This window comes from Mixophyes fleayi, chromosome 4, assembly GCF_038048845.1.
Source record: "Mixophyes fleayi isolate aMixFle1 chromosome 4, aMixFle1.hap1, whole genome shotgun sequence".
Taxonomy (NCBI): domain Eukaryota; kingdom Metazoa; phylum Chordata; class Amphibia; order Anura; family Limnodynastidae; genus Mixophyes; species Mixophyes fleayi.
In genome coordinates, this window is record NC_134405.1 from 40451103 (window position 1) to 40479102 (window position 28000).

Here is a 28000-nt window from a genome sequence, read left to right on the forward strand (position 1 = left end):
ATACCAACATGTTGACATCACAGGGAATGCTGCTCCACCATTGGCCAGACACTGGACCAATCCCTGATCTTCTTTCCAGACACACATCTTCCAGAGAATGAGACATTTAAAAAGTTGCAGGAAAACTTTTAAGAGCATCTTCTGACGGAGCGAGGCAACGAGACAGATCAGGAAACATGTCTACCCACTTTAACAGAGGCCCAGCCTATGGACTCAGCGCAGAGGTTAAGAACAAGGTGAGGAGCTTGGCCCAAGAGCATACAGTCTGTTGTGTCCAGCAGAGACAAATAATATTTATATAGGTATAAATATGTATAGACCAAACAATGTGATTTGGTCTGAAGAGCTGACACTTTATTAATATACTGACTCTTTTCTGCCTTGTCTAGATAATCAGCAGTTTGTTAGGATTAATGCCTGTTTTTGCTGGTCTAAAGAGCTAACACTTTATTATGAGATTTGTATATTTGTAAGATTATAGTCAAATAACAATGTTTTTTTCCCGTCACATTTCAAAATCTGACACCAAAATGTTGATAAAGTAGTTTAATAAACTTGATGGTTAAGCTGAAGAGCTCACAATCTATTCAGATGTACGGTGCAATATTGTATATGTTGTAAATTTACCCTGAAACTGGTATATTAGTACTACTATATACAGCAGAAGAGCTCAAACTTAATTAACTCATAACTGTCTGATTTGAAGGTCTAGTAATCTAGATAATCTGTCACGGAGGTATAGACATCTAAATATAGCTGTCTAAACGGCAGAGCATATTCTCTATGGTGTGTTCCACTTTAGTCTGACGGTTACTTAGACCTGCTTTTAGGGGCTGACACTCTATTCTGGTGACTGTTAAGTAGTTGTGAATACACATCTAGCCTGAAGAGCTGACACTCTGATACCACAGCTCGTCTGAGCTGAAAGGCTGACGCGTTGATCATTTAGCTGTCTGTACGTGACTGTCATGAAGGGCTGACAGTCGGTTTAGATATTTGTATTGGTGTGGTCTGAAGAGCTGGCTATCTATTATAATGGCGCCAAGCTTTTTCTTTGCTACCAGCGGGACTCCAGGTATCACTGTGCCGTTATTCTGGGACACAGGTGGTGGATAATAGATTGTATTGCCTATTTTATAACCAGGGGTCTCAAATACAGGTTCTAGGACCCCAGTCCAGGTCACCGCTCACAGGTTGTGCACCTCTGATTTAATAATGTATATTAATGTTATTTTGCAGAGCTGACACTCTATAAAGGTAGCTGACTTTTAATGCCTGATCTGTAGAGCTGACCATCTATTCAAATAAGGGTCAAGTATATGATGATTCTGCAGTACTGAATAGGTTCCCGACATGACTGAGTGGCTTCGTATTAGTGTAATTATTTTGTCTATTTGTTGAGAGATTCTGAGTTCTAGGATAAACAGCTGATAATATTAATATTCCGTTTAACTCAAGACCAGAATCTATAATCTCATCTTTACTTAAAAGACAAGGAGCAGAGACGTTCAGGGGTGGCAATATAGTTTGAAAACTCCTATTAAGGTGAAGAAACTTACACCCAGATACCCCCAAAGCAGGGGGGCATCTTCTCCCCGGCCTGTCCCATAGTGGGCTACCTCCGACTGGATTACATGCTTTTTTTCCCTTTAAAAGATCTAATAAGCTGTTAAGCTAAGTCTCGTCCCCGTCCCCCCCCCTACCCCCCCTGGGGCTAATATTTGCCAGCCAGCCCCTGCCCCAAAGACATTCCACTGGTGTCAGACACACCCTCCACCTCCTCTGCTCCACGTTGCATACCCTAAAACACTCTGACTGCCACAGCCACTGTGGCCTTTAAATATTTCTACTTATGACTGCTGATCCTACTAAGTGGATGGCTAAAGGGAGGACATACCTCTCGGTGCTGGCTCTCCTATGTAAAATCAAGTTTGACCTGAGAATAGGGGTTGGGGTTAAAGGTGAAGGGATCCACAGCAGATGAAACGCCCTAATTTGGTACACGCCATCATCAAACTATATTGTTTCAGAATGGAACTTAGAACTAGGGTAAATCATTGATACCGGGAGCCCAGAGTTCTTCTTTGCCCTTCGCTAAAAGTGGCCCTGCTGAGAAAGGGTGGAGGAGTTGCCCTCCTAAACTTCTTCTCAGCCACTCTTGGAGTTTAATAAACATGTATAAATCGCCAGTTACGTTAATATATAACGTATCCCCCCCTTCTGCAAATTATAATACTATTAGTTGTCACCCCTTGTTCATGGCCCTTGTATACGAAGATGGTGCTTCTTCGGTATCATCCACAATCTTTAATAGTTTACGGTAAAGGTATGTCGTTCCTTATGATACATAAATTTAATATCGCAGTGGGTGAGAAGTAATTTTAGGAGTGATAATACTAGGAATTTTGATGGTGAAAATATAGTATACAAGGACTGACTGCCAAGGGATCCAGAGTGTGGGATCTGCCACCGGTAGGGAACTACATGACCTCTTCAACCATCCTCATGATATGGCCGGCTTGGTTCTGTTGTCAGACACCTAGTAGCACTTCTACTTTTCGAGACTGAAGGTGTCCTTCAGCTAATTTCTCCATGAACCTCGGTCACCGAGTTTGACATCAAGTGGATCCCAAATCTCAGGGGAAAGATCCGAGACTGCTCCAAGTCTGTAGCTCCTGGAGAAACCTGTGTCCCTTGGGGCCCCTCTGGGATTACTCTGGCTGACAGCAGACTGTGCTGCCCCCCTGAGCTCCAGGAAGGGTGTTGTCCCATTCCTGTGGTAGGTGGCTTCATGGACTAGCTCTGGAACACGTGACACGCACAATGGACCAGCTCAGCTGGAAATTAGTTTTTCTTAGTCTCCTGGGGTCCAAACCTGACTGTGTAAAGAGAAACACTTACACAGGACCTGATTTATGAAGCACCCACTGTCCTTCTCTCTACCTCTCCTCTGTCTGTCCGCCCTGTCCTCCTTAGCTCCTGCCTGGATGGAGATCCACTCATCTCTCTTCTCCCTTTCTTTGGTCTGTGATTAAAGCAGCCTATTCAGTAGGCACTGGTGTCTGGTCATCACACAGAGCTGCCAGTTGCTTCCAAACCCTCATCCTAATGCAGATAGAAATAGACTGATGGACCCCTGACCCCATTTAGCATAGAGGAGTCCGAGGTTTTGGGTCTGGTTGTAGTTAGGACAGCTGCGACTCTGTTGATACTCTACCACCCTATGTTCATAGAGAAGATAAAGTCACACTCATGTCCCAAGTCTATCATAGTGTACAACGGGTACATTCCTACCTTGTCCATTACAGGAAACAGCAAACTGCCAAGGACACATTTGCACCGGGATAGGGCCCCTTCAACCCTGTGGCCCCTACTATCCCATATTTTGTGCCTGGTGACTTTTACGTTGAGGACATAATCCAACCTGAAGCCCAGTATGAAATAGTTACAGGGCCGGCACTGGGTTATCCAGTGCCCGTCTGCCCGCGTGCTTCACCGTGCATGCACGGAGGAGGCTAAACTACACATATGCCTCTACCACCTACCAGTATGGAGAGCAGTAAGGAGGCAGGGGCTGGCTGGGCCGGGTGTAGGGAAGTTTAGGGGTGGCAATATAGTATGACAATTCTTTTTTGGTGCAAAAACTAACACCCTGATACCCTCAAGCAGGGTCTGGTTGGGCTTGGGGGCATGGGGGCATTTGTCCCCCCAGGCCGGTCCTACAGTGGGCTACCTTGGCTGGGTCACTGGGCTACCCATATTTTCTTTCCTTTTAAATATTTCTAATAGACTGCTGAGCCAAGTCTCACCCCCTGGTCTAAAATTTGCCAGGCAGCCCCTGTGAGGAGCACTCAGATGGTGGAAAGGCACTTGCCGACACACCCGCTCCAGAAAAATATATTTATATTTTAGCTGGCAGAGTGCCCTCATTTAACGGGCTTACAGTGTTCCGACTGCCCTGGTTAGGTATAGTATGTTTTTAATAAAGGGTAAATTCCCTAGGGCTCTAAATCTCACCACTCAGGCCTCACTATCGAGCTTTCAGAACATTCTCTCACACATCCTCTTTCACTTTAATAGAACGAAGGACAAAGCCGTAGTGTGCCTGGCTGGAAGATGGGGTAACTTCACTGATAACCAGTAAAAGAAATTACAATATTCTTTCATTAATATGGAAAAAAGTAGGTCAGGAACCATACCAAATACCAAATCAGTTTGGGCGGGACAGTCCCGATTTTTGGTGACTGTCCTGACCTTTTATCCTGATTGTAATTATTGTTGGGAGGTATGTGCCTTGTGCACCAATCTAGAAGATTTTTTAGCCGAGACGGGCTGGGGGGGTGGCTATGTACTTCAGAGTCACAGGACAAGCTCTGAATATGACACAACGCCGATTTGCACTGGGACAATGTGGGACGGTATGCTGGAACCCTAGGCATGGGCAGACGGTAGGCAGGAACCCTAGGCATTGGCCGAAGGGTCAACCCAGTATCAGTTTACAAAAAAACCCATTAAAAATCAGTTTTTATAAAGAACAGAAAAAAGCAGCGCTGAAATGTGGTAAATGGAGAGATAGCATAAATTCAAATGACACTGTGGCAGGATACATAATGATCGGCCAGACCACAAACAGCTAAATGTTCAAGTATTTAATACCCGAATCAAACAAAGCAATTTCAACACAGTGTTAAAAAAACAAACCCATTAATAAAAATTATTGCACAGTCACAATAGCATTAAAATTGGGCAGCCTAATGCTTTACAGCGCTAGGCAGCCCCCCATCGTGACATGGGAGTGCCCTCATCATTGTGTGGTCAAGGCCCCTGTCCCGCTGCCAGGGAATGAAATGTTGGGAGCTATGCTGCATAACTTGCCAACTCTCTCAAAATGTCCGGGAGACTTCCGAATTCCGGGTAGGTCTCCCAGACACCAGGAAGAGTGGGGCAGCCTCCCGCAACTGCCCACTTTCTAGTAAAGTGGGCAGATTTAAAGCCTCCATGATGCGATTCCCCTTAAATCGCGTCATATTGGTCAGCCCTCCATGGTAGAATGACGCGTTTGCGTCAATGTGTCACGGGGGTGGGGTGAAAATGATGCAATTCATCTATCCCCATCCCCGCACGCCCACCTCGTACCTGAATCTCCTGCAGACCAACCTTAAAAAGTTGGTAAGTATGTGTTTGCGTCATTCTATCACGGATGTGGGGCCAAAAATGAAGCAGTTCACCAAGCTCCGCCCCCCTCCGTCCATACGCCCCACCTCCCACCCGGAGGGGAACATCAAAAAGTCAGCAAGTATGGTATGTTGTGACACAGATAGGAGAAAATGTGACATGGAGTCTGTCCCTCCAACCACAGGGTGACACAAACAGGAGGGAGCTATGGGACATGAAGTCTGTCCCTCCCACCACAGGGTGACACAGACAGGAGGGAGCAATGTGACGTGGAGTCTGTCCCTCCCACCACAGGGTGACACAGACAGGAGGGAGCAATGTGACGTGGAGTCTGTCTCTCCCACCACAGGGTGACACAGACAGGAGGGAGCAATGTGACGTGGAGTCTGTCTCTCCCACCACAGGGTGACACAGACAGGAGGGAGCTATGTGACGTGGAGTCTGTCCCTCCCACCACAGGGTGACACAGACAGGAGGGAGCTATGTGACGTGGAGTCTGTCCCTCCCACCACAGGGTGACACAGACAGGAGGGAGCTATGTGACGTGGAGTCTGTCGCTCCCACCACAGGGTGACACAGACAGGAGGGAGCTATGTGACGTGGAGTCTGTCCCTCCCACCACAGGGTGACACAGACAGGAGGGAGCTATGTGACGTGGAGTCTGTCCCTCCCACCACAGGGTGACACAGACAGGAGGGAGCTATGTGACGTGGAGCCTGTCCCTCCCACCACAGGGTGACACAGACAGGAGGGAGCTATGTGACATGGGGTCTGTCCCTCCCACCATAGGGTGACACAGACAGGAGGGAGCTATGTGACGTGAAGTCTGTCCCTCCCACCACAGGGTGACACAGACAGGAGGGAGCTATGTGACGTGGAGCCTGTCCCTCCCACCACAGGGTGACACAGACAGGAGCGAGCTATGTGACCTGGAGTCTGTCCCTCCCACCACAGGATGACACAGACAGGAGGGAGCTATGTGACGTGGAGTCTGCCCCTCCCACCACAGGGTGACACAGACAGGAGGGAGCTATGTGACGTGGAGCCTGTCCCTCTCACCACAGGGTGACACAGACAGGAGGGAGCTATGTGACATGGAGTCTGTCCCTCCCACCACAGGGTGACACAGACAGGAGGGAGCTATGTGACATGGAGTCTGTCCCTCCCACCACAGGGTGACACAGACAGGAAGGAGCTATGTGACATGGAGTCTGTCCCTCCCACCACAGGGTGACACAGACAGGAGGGAGCTATGTGACATGGAGTCTGTCCCTCCCACCACAGGGTGACACAGACAGGAGGGAGCTATGTGACGTGGAGCCTGTCCCTCCCACCACAGGGTGACACAGACAGGAGGGAGCTATGTGACATGGAGTCTGCCCCTCCCACCACAGGGTGACACAGACAGGAGGGAGCTATGTGACATGGAGCCTGTCCCTCCCACCACAGGGTGACACAGACAGGAGGGAGCTATGTAACATGGAGCCTGTCCCTCCCACCACAGGGTGACACAGACAGGAGGGAGCTATGTGACATGGAGTCTGTCCCTCCCACCACAGGGTGACACAGACAGGAGGGAGCTATGTGACAATGGTGACACAGACAGGGGGGAGTTGGCATTAATGGATGTGATATAGATCATGCTGCTGTACACAGCTGCAGTGTGACTTGTACAGTATGCATAGACCAGGACGCTCTTCCTCCATCCTGACATGTAGACAGGGAACAGGTAAAATAACTCTGGTATAAATGACATATTTACCAGTCTGGGAGCACAGAGCATGTAGACTTGGTTAATTTAACTCTGTGTGTTCCAGCCTGTTCTGCAGGCCTTACAAAGTGCATACTCTGCCCTAGAAGAGAGTGCAGACCATATAAGGCTGGCTGTGCTCACATGAAATATCTCTACTATATAAGGGTATTGGTGAAATCGAGTCTATAAGGGGGGATAAACCAGGTGTGAATTGACCCCCTCCTTCTCCTGTCACTATTTTCTCACATCCCCCCATTCATATTGTCTGCCCGGCCTGTTAATTAGCAGCTGGCAATTAGCAGAACATTCCTGCCTGGGAATGTCTCCGTCGCCAGCCTCTGTACAACGCTCTGCAGCTATTCTTAGGAAGATGCATTTTCTGGCACGATTGTCACTTTTGGGGATATTCTCAGAGAATTTCTGGGTTCACATAGTGTTTCCCCAGGACACCGAGGAAAACGCCAAACATAAGATATGTGGATATGGAGAAACGATAGAGGGGATTATAAAATATATACTCAGTATCATTATACAGTGTGGTATGATCATTATCAGTGTATAGACACTCAGGATCATTATACAGTGCAGTGTGATCATTATACAGCGCAGTGTGATCATTATCAGTGTATAGATACTCGGTATCATTATACAGTGCAGTGTGGTCATTATCAGTGTATAGATACTCAGCATCATTATACAGTGCAGTGTGATCATTATCAGCGTATAGATACTCAGTATCATTATACAGTGCAGTGTGATCATTATCAGTGTACAGATACTCAGTGTCATTATACAGTGCAGTGTGATCATTATACAGTGCAGTGTGATCATTATACAGTGCAGTGTGATCATTATCAGCGTATAGATACTCAGTATCATTATACAGTGCAGTGTGATCATTATCAGTGTACAGATACTCAGTGTCATTATACAGTGCAGTGTGATCATTATACAGTGCAGTGTGATCATTATACAGTGCAGTGTGATCATTATCAGTGTATAGATACTCAGCATCATTATACAGTACAGTGTGATCATTATCAGCGTATAGATACTCAGTATCATTATACAGTGCAGTGTGATCATTATACAGTGCAGTGTGATCATTATCAGTGTATAGACACTCAGTATCATTATACAGCACAGTGTGATCATTATACAGTGCAGTGTGATCATTATCAGTGTATAGATACTCGGTATCATTATACAGTGCAGTGTGGTCATTATCAGTGTATAGATACTCAGTATCATTATACAGTGCAGTGTGATCATTATCAGTATATAGATGCTCGGTGTCATTATACAGTGCAGTGTGATCATTATCAGTGTATAGATACTCAGTATCATTATACAGTGCAGTGTGATCATTATCAGTGTATAGACACTCAGTATCATTATACAGCACAGTGTGATCATTATACAGTGCAGTGTGATCATTATACAGTGCAGTGTGATCATTATACAGTGCAGTGTGATCATTATCAGTGTATAGATACTCAGCATCATTATACAGTGCAGTGTGATCATTATCAGCGTATAGATACTCAGTATCATTATACAGTGCAGTGTGATCATTATCAGTGTATAGATACTCAGTATCATTATACAGTGCAGTGTGATCATTATTAGTGTACAGATACTCAGTGTCATTATACAGTGCAGTGTGATCATTATACAGTGCAGTGTGATCATTATACAGTGCAGTGTGATCATTATCAGTGTATAGATACTCAGCATCATTATACAGTGCAGTGTGATCATTATCAGCGTATAGATACTCAGTATCATTATACAGTGCAGTGTCATCATTATCAGTGTATACTCAGTATCATTATACAGTGCAGTGTGATCATTATCAGGGTATAGATACTCAGTATCATTATACAGTGCAGTGTGATCATTATCAGTGTACAGATACTCAGTGTCATTATACAGTGCAGTGTGATCATTATCAGTGTATAGATACTCAGTATCATTATACAGTGCAGTGTGATCATTATCAGCGTATAGATACTCAGTATCATTATACAGTGCAGTGTGATCATTATCAGTGTACAGATACTCAGTGTCATTATACAGTGTAGTTCATTACCAGTATAAAGTGCAGTGTGATCATTATGCATGAGCCAACATTTCAAATGACCAAATTGAGACAGTTAAAGGATCGCTCCACAAAATGTTTCAGGGTGACAGTTGTCGAGATACATCAGAAAAAAAGAAACACATTTTTCCCTACGTTACCTGCTCTCAGGGGCGTAGGAACAAAAATTTTCATGTGGGGCAAAAGGCCAAGGACTACTTTTTCTCACGTTTGGTATCTCGTCTTACTACAGATGTAACAGTGACTGTAGCTATTCAACACTCCCGATCCTATGTTCATTTTTGTCAGTTTTTCAGGGGTTGGGCAACCCCAGTTTCATTGTTTATTTTACTATAAAAATATATATATTAAATACATTATTAAATAAATATTATTATTAATATTAACTACCAATTAGTTCAATAGCTATTAGAAATATAGATAAATTCAATTGTTCATCTTAAAAATGTACAATTTTCATAGTCAACCTAGTTTTTATTCAGATTTCATTGACAGACTAATCTCATTTGATTGGGAGTATTTTTAAATCTATAGTCACTGCCTCACTGGTTATGTTATAGGCTATAAATTTAAATTGGTATATCGCATGTTTGTTACTGGACGCACCGCAAGAAATTCAGGGTAAACGTAAAGTTTATCATTAATACAGGTTATTTATTAAATGTTTGTGAATGGAACACTGAAGAGTTTTTAAAAAAAAACAAAAAACAAATCAACCAATCTGTGTTAAATCTATACTAAGGCAATCTATATTAAAGCACATTTGGTAGTTATACTAGGACAATCTTTAATTTGAAAAAGTTTCACACGTTTAGAACAGATACCATAGGGTTATATTGAATAAACTGCGGGTTTGATAAAGTGGAGAAGTTGCCTATACCAACCAATCAGATTCTAGTTATCATTTATTTAGTACATTCTACAAAATGACAGCTAGAATCTTTTTGGTTGCTATAGGCAACATCTCCACTTTTTTAAACCCGCAGTTTAGTAAATATACCTCCATGACTTCAGAAAGTAGCATGAAGGCTTTTGTGTAAAAGTTCATCTTAAACATAGTTTTTGCCCACCCAACAGAAATCATGGGAGGGCAACTTCCCCATCTGCCCCCCCCTAGTTCCTATACTCCTGCCCGCTCTGCTACCCACATCTACTGTGGGTTCACTGCCAGTTTTGAGTGTGTTACCCCCCTAAACTTGCCATTCAGGTGAATAGTACAGTGACATTGACAACTTGTCAAACAGGAAGAGCGGGTACCCACTGGGACCGTTATAGCTGTCGGAGCAGGGGCTGGCAGGCAAAATTTTGCCTGGGGGGGGGCAGACAAAGCTCAGCAGCCTGTTAGGGACATTTTAAAGGTGAAAAAGATGCAGGTAGATAGCCAGTGACCCAGCCCACATTAGACCACTAAGGGACAGGTCTGGGGGAAAAATGCCCCTTCGGCCCAGCCAGCCGGGTTGGTTCCTCATGGGCTGCTGAACTGACTCACGCCCTCCCCCCCAGGCTAAAATTTGCCAGCCTGCCCCTGAATAAGGGAGATCTAGTTGTCTACTTTTGCTAAACTCCATATATAAAATAGCAGGGGTTTGCCCGTTTAATACCCCCTCTGGCAGGCTGGTGGTGCCAAGAGTGCTGAATCATTGAAACGTTGCACATAACGCACACGAGTCTCTGACACCGTAGTGTACCTGTGGCAAACGCCCTGTACGTCTCTCTCTAATTACAGGCCCATCTGACAGCACACTGCTACAGACATCGCTAATTACAAACTCACCAATATACCCGGATTACGCGCTATTACGTCTAAACGGGAGCCAAGACATTTTTGTGAGTTGTGTGGATCAGACCCAAAATAGGGAAAACTGGAAGAAAAGAGGGACAGAGGTATTTTATAACCAATGGAGGAGACTGTGGGCTGTGCGTAGATCTCTCAGACTTTTCTAATTTACATTTATGTGAAATAATTCTTTGCCCCATCCTTAAAAGGATATTTTAATTCTACTTTAAAAGTTTATTCAAAGCTGGCAAACTGAGTGGCATCGTCTGTATGTTTAATATTTATTAATATCCTCCTCTGCTGCCAATACATGGGGTATGGGAAGAGGATCACGGATTAAGGATTCTCACCGGGCACAAACGTTCCCAACAGAGCGTCCCGTTGATCCTCTGTCTCCGCGGTATTCCGTAGGAATGCTGCACAACGAGAAACATAAGGGCCGTTGACCACGTACGTTAAGAGCTCTGGAAGCCACATCAGATCTGGAATTAGTGGCAGCGGGAACATTAAGTGCGCCCCGTCTCATTAAAAAGAAATAGAAATTATTTATTCATACAAAATTAAATTATTTAGTCAAAAAATGACAACCATAAATTCATATCAAATGATCACAGTTATAACAATATGGAACTTGTATATTATTATACATGGAAACTCCTAGTTTAACAGGCCCCTTGGACGGGGTCAGGTGTGGGAAACGAATCTTGCTTTTCGCTGGATGATTCTAGTATATTTTATTCACGTTGTGTTTATTTCAGTGTAAATATATTCTATAAACATTTACATATTGATTCATATTTATAAAACAGTTAAAGTAATAGATAGAGACATTCACATAATTATTATTATACACACTGACTAGTGGCATGGGCAGCACCTGATTGAAGCCTGGGAAACACACTTGTTCTAGTTATATTATACTTATACTCAGTATATCACTGTATGGGAGCAGTGTGTCGGTTTAGGATGGGTGCAGTCTCTTGTCCTCTCGTTTTGTCCTCTGCCTAATTTGGTCAATTCCAGATCTATCAATGTTTAGGTTGGCAGGATAGAGAGAGTGAGAGAGAGGGTAGAGAATGTCTAGTGTCATTGCATCATCGTCATCCCAGCCTGTTGTTCTCTCTACTATTCCTGCTGTATTATCTACACCCACTCATTTCATTCTGCTATTCCAATACCACAAACAGCTCTGTCACTACATCCCAGCCTGCTGTTCTCTCTGCTATTCCTGCTGTATTATCTACACCCATTGCCTTCATTCTGCTATTCCAACACCACAAACAGCTCTGTCACTACATCCCAGCCCGCTGTTCTCTCTGCTATTCCTGCTGTGTTATCTACACCCACTGCCGACATTCTGCTATTCCAATACCACAAACAGCTCTGTCACTACATCCCAGCCCGCTGTTCTCTCTGCTATTCCTGCTGTATTATCTACACCCACTGCCTTCATTCTGCTATTCCAACACCACAAACAGCTCTCTCACTACATCCCAGCCCGCTGTTGTCTCTGCTATTCCTGCTGTATTATCTACACCCATTGCTGACATTCTAATATTCCAACACTGATGATTATTATTATTTATTTATAAGGCGCCACAGATTCCGCAGCGCTGGATACAGAAACAAGTAACAAATAGATGAGGTATTACATGTCAGTAGCACAGATGAGTGTGAATAATGCTATGGGAGCTCACACAGAGTGCAGCAAAAGACGTGACAGGACGTACTAGAGAGTCAGACAGTAGACAGACCTGGGATAATAGGTAGAGAGGACCCTGCCCGCTGGAGCTTGCATTCTAGAGGGAGGGGTGGTGAGAGACAGCAGGACCCAGGGCTGCCATCAGGGCCCAGTACTAATTAATCTGGCAGGGCCACCCCCTTCCTCTTCGCTGTATATATGCCCCCCTCCCTCATCACAATAAATCCTCCGATCCTCCCTTACTCTATCAGAATAATACTCTGCGCCCCCCTCCCTCATCACAGTAAATGCCCCCCTCCCTATTCACAATAAATCCTTCGATCCTCCCCTGCTCTATCAGAATAATACTCTGCATCCCCCACCCTTATCACAATAAATGCCCCCCCCCCCATATCAGAATACATGCTCCGCGCCTCCCTATCAGAATAAATGGCCAAATCACTTACCTGTTGTTCACACGATGACATCCCTGCACTGCGCACTGCCAGCCTGTCAGTGACCAGGAGCCGCCGCATCACGGAGTGGGACAGGTGGTCAGACTATGGGGACTGGACAGACCAGGGGGTCCGGATGGAGGGAGGGGTGTGTCCGGGCCCCTTACAGCTGTACCGGCCATACCCCCCTAATGGCGACCCTGGTCGGGCACAGCTCACAGCTCTGTCACTACACCTCCATCCTGTCCTGTAGCTCCCTCTACTATCCCTATTGTTACACTGTACTCACAGCTCTGTCACTACACCTCCATCCAGCCCTGTAGCTCCCTCTACTATCCCTATTGTTACACTGTACTCACAGCTCTGTCACTACACCTCCATCCAGCCCTGTAGCTCCCTCTACTATCCCTATTGTTACACTGTACTCACAGCTCTGTCACTACACCTCCATCCTGTCCTGTAGCTCCCTCTACTATCCCTATTGTTACACTGTACTCACAGTCTGTCACTACACCTCCATCCTGCCCTGCAGCTCCCTCTACTATCCCTATTGTTACACTGTACTCACAGCTCTGTCACTACACCTCCATCCAGCCCTGTAGCTCCCTCTACTATCCCTATTGTTACACTGTACTCACAGCTCTGTCACTACACCTCCATCCAGCCCTGTAGCTCCCTCTACTATCCCTATTGTTACACTGTACTCACAGCTCTGTCACTACACCTCCATCCAGCCCTGTAGCTCCCTCTACGATCCCTATTGTTACACTGTACTCACATCTCTGTCACTACACCTCCACCCTGTCCTGTAGCTCCCTCTACTATCCCTATTGTTACACTGTACTCACAGCTCTGTCACTACACCTCCATCCAGCCCTGTAGCTCCCTCTACTATCCCTATAGTTACACTGTACTCACAGCTCTGTCACTACACCTCCATCCTGCAGTGTAGCTCCCTCTACTATCCCTATTGTTACACTGTACTCACAGTCTGTCACTACACCTCCATCCAGCCCTATAGCTCCCTCTACTATCCCTATTGTTACACTGTACTCACAGCTCTGTCACTACACCTCCATCCTGTCCTGTAGCTCCCTCTACTATCCCTATTGTTACACTGTACTCACAGCTCTGTCACTACACCTCCATCCTGTCCTGTAGCTCCCTCTACTATCCCTATTGTTACACTGTACTCACAGCTCTGTCACTACACCTCCATCCAGCCCTGTAGCTCCCTCTACTATCCCTATTGTTACACTGTACTCACAGCTCTGTCACTACACCTCCATCCAGCCCTGTAGCTCCCTCTACGATCCCTATTGTTACACTGTACTCACATCTCTGTCACTACACCTCCACCCTGTCCTGTAGCTCCCTCTACTATCCCTATTGTTACACTATACTCACAGCTCTGTCACTACACCTCCATCCAGCCCTGTAGCTCCCTCTACTATCCCTATTGTTACACTGTACTCACAGCTCTGTCACTACACCTCCATCCAGCCCTGTAGCTCCCTCTACTATCCCTATTGTTACACTGTACTCACAGCTCTGTCACTACACCTCCATCCAGCCCTGTAGCTCCCTCTACTATCCCTATTGTTACACTGTACTCACAGCTCTGTCACTACACCTCCATCCAGCCCTATAGCTCCCTCTACTATCCCTATTGTTACACTGTACTCACAGCTCTGTCACTACACCTCCATCCTGTCCTGTAGCTCCCTCTACTATCCCTATTGTTACACTGTACTCACAGCTCTGTCACGACACCTCCATCCTGCCCTGTAGCTCCCTCTACTATCCCTATTGTTACACTGTACTCACAGCTCTGTCACTACACCTCCATCCAGCCCTGTAGCTCCCTCTACTATCCCTATTGTTACACTGTACTCACATCTCTGTCACTACACCTCCATCCTGTCCTGTAGCTCCCTCTACTATCCCTATTGTTACACTGTACTCACAGCTCTGTCACTACACCTCCATCCAGCCCTGTAGCTCCCTCTACTATCCCTATTGTTACACTGTACTCACAGCTCTGTCACTACACCTCCATCCAGCCCTGTAGCTCCCTCTACTATCCCTATTGTTACACTGTACTCACAGCTCTGTCACTACACCTCCATCCTGTCCTGTAGCTCCCTCTACTATCCCTATTGTTACACTGTACTCACAGCTCTGTCACTACACCTCCATCCTGTCCTGTAGCTCCCTCTACTATCCCTATTGTTACACTGTACTCACAGCTCTGTCACTACACCTCCATCCAGCCCTGTAGCTCCCTCTACTATCCCTATTGTTACACTGTACTCACAGCTCTGTCACTACACCTCCATCCAGCCCTGTAGCTCCCTCTACGATCCCTATTGTTACACTGTACTCACATCTCTGTCACTACACCTCCACCCTGTCCTGTAGCTCCCTCTACTATCCCTATTGTTACACTATACTCACAGCTCTGTCACTACACCTCCATCCAGCCCTGTAGCTCCCTCTACTATCCCTATTGTTACACTGTACTCACAGCTCTGTCACTACACCTCCATCCAGCCCTGTAGCTCCCTCTACTATCCCTATTGTTACACTGTACTCACAGCTCTGTCACTACACCTCCATCCAGCCCTGTAGCTCCCTCTACTATCCCTATTGTTACACTGTACTCACAGCTCTGTCACTACACCTCCATCCAGCCCTATAGCTCCCTCTACTATCCCTATTGTTACACTGTACTCACAGCTCTGTCACTACACCTCCATCCTGTCCTGTAGCTCCCTCTACTATCCCTATTGTTACACTGTACTCACAGCTCTGTCACGACACCTCCATCCTGCCCTGTAGCTCCCTCTACTATCCCTATTGTTACACTGTACTCACAGCTCTGTCACTACACCTCCATCCAGCCCTGTAGCTCCCTCTACTATCCCTATTGTTACACTGTACTCACATCTCTGTCACTACACCTCCATCCTGTCCTGTAGCTCCCTCTACTATCCCTATTGTTACACTGTACTCACAGCTCTGTCACTACACCTCCATCCAGCCCTGTAGCTCCCTCTACTATCCCTATTGTTACACTGTACTCACAGCTCTGTCACTACACCTCCATCCAGCCCTGTAGCTCCCTCTACTATCCCTATTGTTACACTGTACTCACAGCTCTGTCACTACACCTCCATCCTGTCCTGTAGCTCCCTCTACTATCCCTATTGTTACACTGTACTCACAGCTCTGTCACTACACCTCCATCCAGCCCTGTAGCTCCCTCTACTATCCCTATTGTTACACTGTACTCACATCTCTGTCACTACACCTCCATCCTGTCCTGTAGCTCCCTCTACTATCCCTATTGTTACACTGTACTCACAGCTCTGTCACTACACCTCCATCCTGTCCTGTAGCTCCCTCTACTATCCCTATTGTTACACTGTACTCACAGCTCTGTCACTACACCTCCATCCTGTCCTGTAGCTCCCTCTACTATCCCTGTTGTTACACTGTACTCACAGCTCTGTCACTACACCTCCATCCTGTCCTGTAGCTCCCTCTACTATCCCTATTGTTACACTGTACTCACAGCTGTCACTACACCTCCATCCTGTCCTGTAGCTCCCTCTACTATCCCTATTGTTACACTGTACTCACCGCTCTGTCACTACACCTCCATCCTGTCCTGTAGCTCCCTCTACTATCCCTATTGTTACACTGTACTCACAGCTCTGTCACTACACCTCCATTCTGTCCTGTAGCTCCCTCTACTATCCCTATTGTTACACTTTACTCACAGCTCTGTCACTACACCTCCATCCTGTCCTGTAGCTCCCTCTTCTATCCCTATTGTTACACTGTACTCACAGCTCTGTCACGACACCTCCATCCTTCCCTGTAGCTCCCTCTACTATCCCTATTGTTACACTTTACTCACAGCTCTGTCACTACACCTCCATCCTGTCCTGTAGCTCCCTCTTCTATCCCTATTGTTACACTGTACTCACAGCTCTGTCACGACACCTCCATCCTTCCCTGTAGCTCCCTCTACTATCCCTATTGTTACACTGTACTCACAGCTCTGTCACTACACCTCCATCCTGCCCTGCAGCTCCCTCTACTATCCCTATTGTTACACTGTGCTAACAGCTCTGTCACTACACCTCCATCCTGCCCTGTAGCCTCCTCTTCTATCCCTATTGTTACACTGTACTCACAGCTCTGTCACGACACCTCCATCCTTCCCTGTAGCTCCCTCTACTATCCCTATTGTTACACTGTACTCACAGCTCTGTCACTACACCTCCATCCTGCCCTGCAGCTCCCTCTACTATCCCTATTGTTACACTGTGCTAACAGCTCTGTCACTACACCTCCATCCTGCCCTGTAGCCTCCTCTTCTATCCCTATTGTTACACTGTACTCACAGCTCTGTCACTACACCTCCATCCTGTCCTGTAGCTCCCTCTACTATCCCTATTGTTAGACTGTACTCACAGCTCTGTCACTACACCTCCATCCTGCCCTGTAGCCTCCTCTTCTATCCCTATTGTTACACTGTACTCACAGCTCTGTCACTACACCTCCATCCTGTCCTGTAGCTCCCTCTACTATCCCTATTGTTAGACTGTACTCACAGCTCTGTCACTACACCTCCATCCTGCCCTGCAGCTCCCTCTACTATCCCTATTGTTACACTGTACTCACAGTCTGTCACTACACCTCCATCCTGCCCTGCAGCTCCCTCTACTATCCCTATTGTTACACTGTACTTACAGCTCTGTCACTACACCTCCATCCTGCAGTGTAGCTCCCTCTACTATCCCTATTGTTACACTGTACTCACAGTCTGTCACTACACCTCCATCCTGCCCTGCAGCTCCCTCTACTATCCCTATTGTTACATTGTACTCACAGCTCTGTCACTACACCTCCTTTCTGTCCTGTAGCTCACTCTACTATCGCTATTGTTACACCGTCCTGTAAATCTACAATGCACAACATTTATTACATTTCCTATTTTTATTATCTTTATTTATATAACACTGACAGATTGCCTTGAGCTGTACAAATACATAGTTCCCACTGTACACAATGTTCAGGCAAGTTTAACCCCTAGGAATGTCCTTAGGCCTCAGTATTTACTCCTATTCTGCATGTTAGATGTATTTCTTATTAAAACAAACTAAAATTGTAGTCCTCCAAGGTGGACCCTTTGGCTCAGCAGCAAATTGCCTTTGGAAAATATTTCAATACCTTCATAGGATTTACAGGGATGCCCAGGTACAGAATACTTTGGCATTGCCCCAGTGAGTATACATTCTGTTGTTCTGAGCTGAGATTAGGATTGTTACAGGGACTAGACTTATTATAATATTGTGTTCTATTAATAGCCGCTCTGACACAACACAAAGGCCATTGGTCCTATAGGCACTGCTGTGTGGTCCTAGCAGCCTGGCATGCAGTGAATGTTGGCAGCCTCGCCTGATAATTTCTTACATAGCTGTGTACTTGGTTCATGCTGAGATTTATTGGGTCATTGTTCTTTATATAAACCTCACAGACGCCAGTGTTATGCCCCTAAAGGCTGGAATTAGCCCCCCTCCCCCCCATCTTACCACCCACACATCCTTCTTCTATACCCCCTATGTTCCTCTCTTCCACATCCCTCCTGGCATCATGTCTGAAAGCTGCATACATACAGACTATACATTGAGCATTCTCCTCCTCCATGTGTCTGGTGAAAGTGTGCAATAAGAACAAGTCATGTGACCTGGGCTCCACACCAGGTGTAATACCAGAGCAAGTCACGTGACCTGGGCTCCACTCCAGGTGTAATACCAGAGCAAGTCACGTGACCTGGGCTCCACTCCAGGTGTAACACCAGAGCAAGTCACATGATTTTATGCAGATAGAGCAGGTCACATGGTCTTTAAGTCACATGATCTCTCCTCTGCTGCCGATGTAAATGTAGAGCAAATGGCATGACCTTGGCTCACTTACAGTTGTGCAAGCTTTGTGAGTCACGTGGGCAGCTGTAGTGCAGATGTGTACAGTGCTCTCACATAGCCATGTGGGGTTTACTATGCCGTAAAGGGTAACTGCACTATCAAATGATATTGTCTAATTAAAACCATGATAATAGGTACTACAAATTACTGGAATAATTCCTAAAGCATGAAACCGGATTTCTGCCATGTAATCAGCTGTTGAAAGCTCAGGCACACACTGCTGTTGCCATTCGACAGTTAAATGTTGACCTTCCTTAGTAATCTCTGTAACCAGGGAAGCAAAGTGTGGACTGCACTGCTTGTTTCTATGGTTGCTAAGGATGGTCAATCATTGCAAACTATCTGCAGCAGTGGAGGTAGTTTATGTAGGGTAAAACGTCTGCAATGCAAATACAGTCTTGGACCCAGTGTACTCGTTGAATTGCAAAAATAGAGGCACCAGCTCTTGGCTTTGTGTTACGCAGGGCACCTGCAAATGCTTTTCTCCAAGAACAAGTCGCATTAAAGTGAGGGCCAACCGCTGGGAATTGCATTTCTGGGCACATTCCGAGCAAAAATAATAAAAAGCTTCACTCCTGCAAATTTCATCCATATCAAATGAGCTTCAAAAAATGAGTCTCAGTGTGTTTCTTAGTTTTCAATAAGTGATTGCAGGCAGAAGTCCCATTTCAGATATCAGGAGTTATTACAGTAAGTTGTAGTACCCAGCATGGTGATTTTAAGAAAAATCAATTTTGAGTGGAGTTACCCTTTAAATTCTTGTCAGAAATGACCCAATTAAATGGTTTCCCCTTAATACTACTACAGCTGATTGCAGAGAAATGACTAGGCTCAGAATAAAATCTTTCGCACATGCATTATTTAATGGGCAGCGACCTAGAATGGTCAAATCGGACACACTGGTCCAATCAGCACTCATGACGAGCAACTAGATCACATGGTGACCTGTTAACCACGTGGACCAATAAGAAGCTATTAGTCTGAGCAATGACTCTCCCCTGCCAAGTCCAGCTCAGATAGCACAGCAAATGGGTACAGAACCCCTACATAGTCACCACCGCCTGCCTCAAAGGCATTATGTTCATCTCGATGCCTCTCACACGACAGTATCTTGCTATGAATAACTCTGTATATGGGGCCAAGAGTTACATGGGTCTGAATTGTCATGGAGACACTTTAAACCCTGTAAAATGAAAATGAAGTACGTGTGAATCATTTATGTATGACTGTGGTGTAGTTTAGCTGTGGTGGCCATATTTATATATATTAATAATGAGAGCTGTAATGTTAGTTTATATAGTGTACACACTGTGTATATTTGTTAGTGTCTGGGATTTTCTGGCACATCAAGAGAACACATGACTGTGTGTATTAAGTCCTCCCTCCGATTGTGTTCCCTGCAGTTAGCTATGTTTCCAGAAGGGGGCAGCAGGGAACTGTGTTCGGGGAGCATACAGTATATACTGCAACCTATAGAGGATGGCAGTTGCCCACCTGGTTGCTGATAATTCCCAGAAATTAGCACAAGAAAACACGATTGCATGATGATAAATGGATTTAATTCACCGATGCAATATTGTCGATGTAACATTTTACCAGTGAATTTCACATTGATATTGTCTCTAGCTACAACATTTGGCTCTTGGCAAAAGTGTAGCCATCTAACTGCCAAAAGATGTATGTTTGGAGCACACCTGCCAGTTGTCCTAATTTAGGCAGAACAGTCAGTTCTTGAAGTTTATGTGTTGGAAGCAGGAAAAATGGTCAAGCGTTAGGATCTGAGCGACTTTGACAAGGGCTAATATGTGATGGCCGGACAACTGGGTCAGAGCATCTCCAAAACAGCAGATCTTGTGGGGTGTTCCTGGTATGCAGTGGTTAGTACTTACCAAAAGGACAACCAGTGAACTGGTGACAGGGTCATAGGCACCCAAGGCTCACTGATGCGTGTAAGGCGTGAAGGCTAGCCCATCTGGTCCAATCCCACAGAGGAGCTACTGTAGCACAAATTGCTGAAAATGTTATAGCTGGCTATGATATAAAGGTGTCAGAACACACAGAGCATCGCAGCTTGCTGCGTATGGGGCTGTGTAGCTGCAGACTGGTCAGAGTGCCCATGCTGACCCCTGTCCACCATCAAAGCACCTACAATTTTGCATCGTTTATCTGGGAAAGAGATGGCACCAGAATGCACTATGGGCAGAAGGGAATCGGCAGAGGCAGTGAGATGTTCTGGGCAATGTTCTGCTGGGAAACCTTGGGTCCTGGCATTCATGAGGATGTTACTTTGACACGTACCATCTACCTAAACGTTGTACACCCCTTCAAGACAACGGTATTCCCTGATGGCAGTGGCCTCTTTCAGCAGGATAATGCACCCTGCTACACTGCAACAGTTGTTCATGAATGGTTTGAGGAGCAGGACAAAGGGTTCAAGATGTTGACTTGGCCTCCAAATTGCCCAGATCTCAATCATATCGAGCATCTGTGGGACGAGCTGGAAAAACAAGTCAGAGCCATGGACGCGCCCCACCTTGCAACGCACAGGATTTAAAGCGTCTGCTGCTAAAGTCTTGTTTTACTACTGAGAACAGCTCAATTTAAAACAACGATAAAAAGCAATGACAGAAAAAATGTCGATATTCCTGTTGCATAGTTTCATTTTCCTTCAATATGAGTGGTGGAGACAGACAGCACTGGAACCAGGCAGTGATTGGTGCAGCGCAGAGCATTCTATTATAATATTGTGTGTTTCAGCCAGTAGACATATTTCTCTCAAAAACTATTTAAAGTTCATAATTTGACAAGGGAAATAAACCCATCAACATACAGTTATTATAATGGTTAAGGGAAGGGGGGTGAATGCAGGCAATCCATGGACCTCATTGTTTTTAAAGGACCCATAAAAAATTAAATATAAAGTAAATATAACCATTGGCAAAATCAGGGACTCTTGGGGGAATATTGGGACAGACAGAAAGCCCTATTATTTCTTCTTCCGTAACTTAGGTAGATATGATGGTAAATAATTTTCTACAGTGTTATCAAGTCTTCAAGTACAACCCCCTCCCCCATCCCCCTCATTTCCTATCTGTGAACAATTGTTGGGGACCTGTCACCTTCTTACGATGTAGGCCGCCATCTTCAGCCTATCAATTCATTAGCAACTGGTGACACCAAGGTGTATAATTACTAAACTGCGGGTTTGAAAAAGTGGAGATGTTGCCTATAGCAACCAATCGTGTTCTAGCTATCATTTTGTAGAATGTAGTAAATAAATGATAACTAGAATCTGATTGGTTGCTATAGGCAACATCTCCACTGTTTCAAACCCACAGTTTAGTAAATATACCCCCAGGTCTTTTGTGATGTCACTGGCTACTAGTGAACTGATGGGCAGAATGTTGGTTCACGCCACAAAATGTTAGCTTCCTCCTATTAAATGAGGGGTGGCACTAGGATTAGTGTTCATAAGCAATGTAAAAAAATATCCATAAAGAGACATACTTTCCAGGAACGCTTAAAACGTTGACTGTTAAGGGTCAATCTAATTGGGCAAAGTAATACGTTCTAGAGTATATTTGCAGCACAGAAGTCTTGTATAATAGTAATAAGGGAGGATGACAGTCTTAGGTCCTTGGTTGATCGAGCACATGACTATAGAGGCATGTAGAGATGTATTAGGATTAGTAACATTACGAAGGAAGTTTTCAGTAAGATGATTGTTGTATCAAAAGACAGAAATATGGTGATGGCTGCTGGGTATGAGCACCGCTATTTACATGTTACCGTGTGTGTTCTTTCAGCTTGCTTCAAAGTATGATCCCCAGAAGGAGGCTGAGCTGAGGGACTGGATTGAGAGCACCACAGGGAGGAACATCGGAAACAAGTTCATGGAGTCACTGAAAGATGGAGTCATCCTGTGCGAGTGAGTTGATGGCGCAAGACTTGTATTTTCTTTGTCTGCATTAATGAAATCTGCTGTTCCCTCATATGTCTAAGTAATATGTCTATAAGTGGAGGTTCAGGTCTCTCTTTGTCTTCTGAAAAGGGAGGCTGCGGTCTCTTCTCACATCTCATAAAGGGAGGCTGCGGTCTCTTCCTGTGCCTTATAAGAGAGGATATAACATGACTCTTCTTTCCACAGATTAATTAACAAGCTTCAGCCTGGGTCCGTCAGGAAGATCAACGATTCTACACAGAACTGGCATCAGGTAACTGGCATAATCCCATATCTGGCACCAAACACAGACAATTCCCCGTTGTGCCACAATGTAAATGGTCACATCTCCCCCTCCCCAAATGGTGATGCTTTTTGACCTGCATGTCTCACCCTCCCCAGTGTTCTCTGCAGCCTGTTCCCGGAATTGAGTTGAGCGCTGGGTAGACCAGCAGTGACTGTACACCTAGAACAGTAGTTTTGCACAATAAAGAGATGGACATGGACCAGTTATGTTTTCTTACTGTCATCACTGTCGCCCTTCTCTGTCTCTGCAGCTGGAAAACATTGGAAACTTCATAAAGGGAATCACAGCGTATGGACTCAAAGCACATGATATATTTGAAGCAAACGACCTGTTCGAGAACACCAACCTCACCCAGGTCCAGTCCACACTAATAGCGTTAGCCAGCGTGGTAAGTTGTGATAAACACTGCCGTCCTCTCAGCCTCCCCTTCTCTACCTGCCTAGGTCACCTGTCGTTTATATACACTGTGTGTCTTCAGATCCCCTCTCTCCACACACCTAGGTGCACTTCTCAACAGTAGAGGTGTCTCCTGGCGAGCAGTTTGCTATGCGCTGGATGGATGATCTAGATACACCAATGTAAAACCAAGGTGCTTTGAGCAGCACATCCAGCACACTGTGTAAATTCCTATGAAGGGAGAACACCTACATACAAGGATCTATTTTCTATTGAAAGCTCTGCATAATAAAAGAAAGTTCTGATCCTATTTTTATGTGCCACCTGGTGGTTGATATTGGAACTGCTCAGGGACTCCCAATACAGAGTAGTAAATTAAGTTAACATCAGCAGCAGCTATTTATATAGCGCCACTAATTCCGCAGCGCTGTACAGAGAACTCACTCACATCAGTCCCTGCCCCAATAGAGCTTACAGTATAAATTCCCTAATATACACACAAACAGACAGAGAGAGACTAGGGTTTGCTTTAGGTGCTCGGTTACCTCCCACACTCCAAAAACATACTGGTAGGTTAATTGGCTGCTCACAAATTGGTGTGTGTGTGTGTGTGTGTGTGTGTGTGTGTGTGTGTGTGTGTGTGTGTGTGTGTGTGTGTGTGTGTGTGTGTGTGTGTGTGTGTGTGTGTGTGTGTGTGTGTGTGTGTGTGTGTGTGTGTGTGTGTGTGTGTGTGTGTGTGTGTGTGTGTGTGTGTGTGTGTGTGTGTGTGTGTGTGTGTGTGTGTGTGTGTGTGTGTGTGTGTTTACACTGTAAGCCTCAATGGGACAGGGACTGATGTCGGTGAGTTCTCTGTACAGCGGAATTAGTGGCACTATATAAACAAGTGGTAATAATATATAGGGTCAATTTGATAGCAGCCAATTAACCTACCATTATGTTTTTGGAGTTTGGGAGGAAACCGGAGCACCCGGAGGAAACACAGGAAGAACATACAAACTCCTCACAGATAAGGCCATGGTCAGGAATTGAACTCATGACCCCAGTGCTGTAAGGCAGAAGTGCTAACCACTAAGCCACCATTAATATATTTATATCCATTTACACGATGAATACATAAATAAACAGTAGATTTCTGACAATGCCTTTGTTTGCTACTGTGGAAAAAAATCAGCCAAAGAACTCCGGTAAAATCCAGAATATGTATCTAAAAGCATTAAAAATGTATCAAGTGTCAAATATTCCGATAAAGATTCAGTCTGAGAAAAAGATTTAACATGTATTAATAGCTTTAGCTATGACAATTATATCTGGTACAAATGGGGGTCTCAATGCCAATATATAAAATATATTTTTAAAATAAAATGATGATCATCTGATTTCATTTATTTTACCCGAAAAGCGATCTAACTATATTTGTTAGTTTCTTTATGGTTTAATATGTTTATTACAAAACATTATCGATACTATCAAAAATGCTGTTTTGATATCAGTCTCCTCTCTGTTACAAGTTATGACAGGTGAACATAGGAGAGATTTTCCCATTGACTCTACAAAGAGACAGACTGGCAGTGCACACAGCATACACGGAAGTGGATAATGGAACAGGGAAAACTAGACTATGCTCCACTTTCCGTCATCCCTGTTATCTGCTTCTGTAAATGGTCTGTGTGTGCTATACTGTCACCCCTACATGCAGATCAATGATGTCTATTGAGATCCGGGGGTTAATGTATCAAGCTGTGATTTTTCCGGGAGCGGGTTTGAAAAGTGGAGATGTTGCCTATAGCCACCAATCAGATTCTAGCTATTTATTTATTTATTACATTTTACAATATGAGAAAACCCACCGGAAACTCGCAGCTTGATATATTTACCTCCCAGACTCTTCTGCGCTCACCTGCAAAAAATAATGCCTGTGTGCACAACCTTAACTAACCCTGACATGTAACTCCTCTCCTGTTGTTCAAGGCCAAGGCAAAAGGTGCCAAAGTCAATTTTGGAGTTAAGTATGCGGACCCTCAGGAGAGGAAATTTAACCCTCAAAAACTCAGAGAAGGAAGAAATATAATTGGACTGCAGGTGAGTCTTCTGTAAGACAATGAAAGCGTGTGTTTTCACAGGGTGCCAGCAGGGGGCTTGTTGGGCTATTATAGGACAGATTTACATCTGTAAGTACAGTACGAGATGTGATTTCATTAACACTCCTAAATAAAATGTACTAAATGAATGATGAACGTTAGGCACTGATTGTTGTATGCGAGATACTGAATGTTGTATGTGAGGCACTGAATGCTGTACGTGAGGCACTGAATGTTGTACATTAGGCACTGAATGATGAACGTGAGGCACTGAATATTCTACATTAGGCACTGAATATTCTACATTAGGCACTGAATGATGAACGTGAGGCACTGAATGCTGTACGTGAGGCACTGAATATTCTACATTAGGCACTCAATGATGAACGTTAGGCACTCAATGATGAACGTGAGGCATTGATGACTGATTCGTTCGGACCCTATATTCTATGTGCTTAGTTTATCCATCAGTAGGATGTAGGAGGAGAACCTCACATCAGGCCGTGTGCCCGCTGTAGTGTTGTTCGTTTCTACAAGCAGAGAGAGCTGCAGAACCCTTCACATTTCTCTTTGTCCTTTGGCAGATGGGAACCAACAAGTTTGCCAGCCAAAAAGGAATGACATCATATGGCACCCGCAGACACCTGTATGACCCCAAACTGGGCAATGAACAGCCGTTGGACCAAGCTACCATAAGCTTACAGATGGGCACCAATAAAGGGGCATCCCAGGTGAGGGGGTAACATCTTTGTCCTTGTGTATATATAGTGCCCTCCACGTTGCCCGTCACCCACCGCCTATGCAATGTAGAGACAACTATATAGTGGCCTGAACCTATACTCATATTAGATCACTAGGAACTTGTGACATCACACGAAACACTATGTGTAGTGTAACCAATGTACCATTCCCTCTCTCTTCAGACTGGCATGACTGCTCCAGGTACTAAGCGCCAGATCTTCGAGCAGAAGCTTGGCATGGAGCACTGTGACACCCAGACCATACCCTTGCAAATGGGAACCAACAAGGGGGCATCGCAGCAAGGCATGACTGTGTATGGGCTCCCACGCCAAGTATACGATTCCAAGTACTGCATGGAGGCCAGCGGTGAGGAGGACGGGCACTATGATAACAGCCATCAGTATTACAACTCCGAGTAACAGCATCCATTCCCAAAATAACCTGTACAATGCCCTCTTTTGTGCCAGTGTGTGCCTGCTACTGTGACAGAGAACGGTGTTAATGCTGCCCATTCTGTGCCAGCATGTGCTAGTTGCTCTGGCAAAGGGGGGTAAACGCTACCCACTATCCGTGTTTGCTCTTGCAGAGTAAGACTTAATGATACCCGCTCTGTGCCAACCTGCCTCCTGGCATGTAGATTCTGCCCGTCCCATAGTCTGGCACAGAATGATAATTTGTCTTATCCACTTTCTGCTTTCCTGGCAGGAAAGGGGTAAAACTTCCCATTCTGTACCAGACATTGCCCCCTGCTTTGGCAGGAAAGCAATAAACTCATTTCTTCCATGTTGAACTTGAGATTGTCAGAATAAGCCATCTGCAGTACATCACCTTTTTTGTTTTGTTTTTCTAAATACCAAAAACAGCTCATTATTCAAGTTGCTGTGTGCAGAGCATTGCTCCTACTGTCTCACTCTTAGGACGTCTGGCAGAATATTACACCATAACCTTCAACTTCCCACCCCCACCTCTATTTCACCTTTTACAGGCCTGCAATGCTGCAGTATAGTGTCAACAAGGAGATAAAGCCATTTTTATTATTTGTTTAATGAATACATGACAGTCGTTGAGGGTTTGGGGGTCTATTTAAGCTACACAATTAAGTCACAATTCTTTATATGTACTTGCCTTAATCTGTACCAAGCAGCGTTAATCTATCCTTTGTCTATAGCTGTGTCCAATGCCTTGTCTTAGCCGGTCTGCAGAGCATCACTGCCAGGGGTGGGCTAAAAAAATAAAAGGAATTAAACAGGTGAAAGTAGTCCGGGCTGCGATGCTCTGCAGCTTCAGGAGTCTTACTACTAACGTCATATATAGCAGTGACAAGATAGGATGTTATGCAGGTCTCTGATGGGAGGGGCGGTTGTAGACTAATGCTCTGGCAGGTGAGAGGTTAATAGGGCAGTGCTCTTCAGTAGGATCACCACTGTGATGGGTGCAATGCTCTGCAGACTACAATGTAATGTCTTAACTGGCTCTGTTTTCTGCATGTTCCCAGCCCCCTTCTCATCACCGCAGTAGTCAACAACACCTCACCTCCGCTCTGTTAAAGACCCGACTGCAAATATATTTCTATATATATTTCTAACTGGTCTCTGTG

The 28000-nt window shown here is 45.1% G+C and overlaps 1 protein-coding gene across 1 annotated transcript; it reads left to right on the top strand.

Moving 5' to 3' along the window:
• Positions 1 to 114: 114 nt before the first annotated feature.
• On the top strand, positions 115 to 27988 carry CNN1 (calponin 1). Its single transcript, XM_075206710.1, has 7 exons — positions 115 to 236; positions 22748 to 22869; positions 23089 to 23155; positions 23439 to 23576; positions 25553 to 25663; positions 26247 to 26393; positions 26586 to 27988. The coding sequence occupies exons 1-7, from the start codon at positions 177 to 179 to the stop codon at positions 26820 to 26822; spliced, it is 882 nt and encodes a 293-aa protein (XP_075062811.1). The 5' UTR covers positions 115 to 176; the 3' UTR covers positions 26823 to 27988.
• Positions 27989 to 28000: the final 12 nt, after the last annotated feature.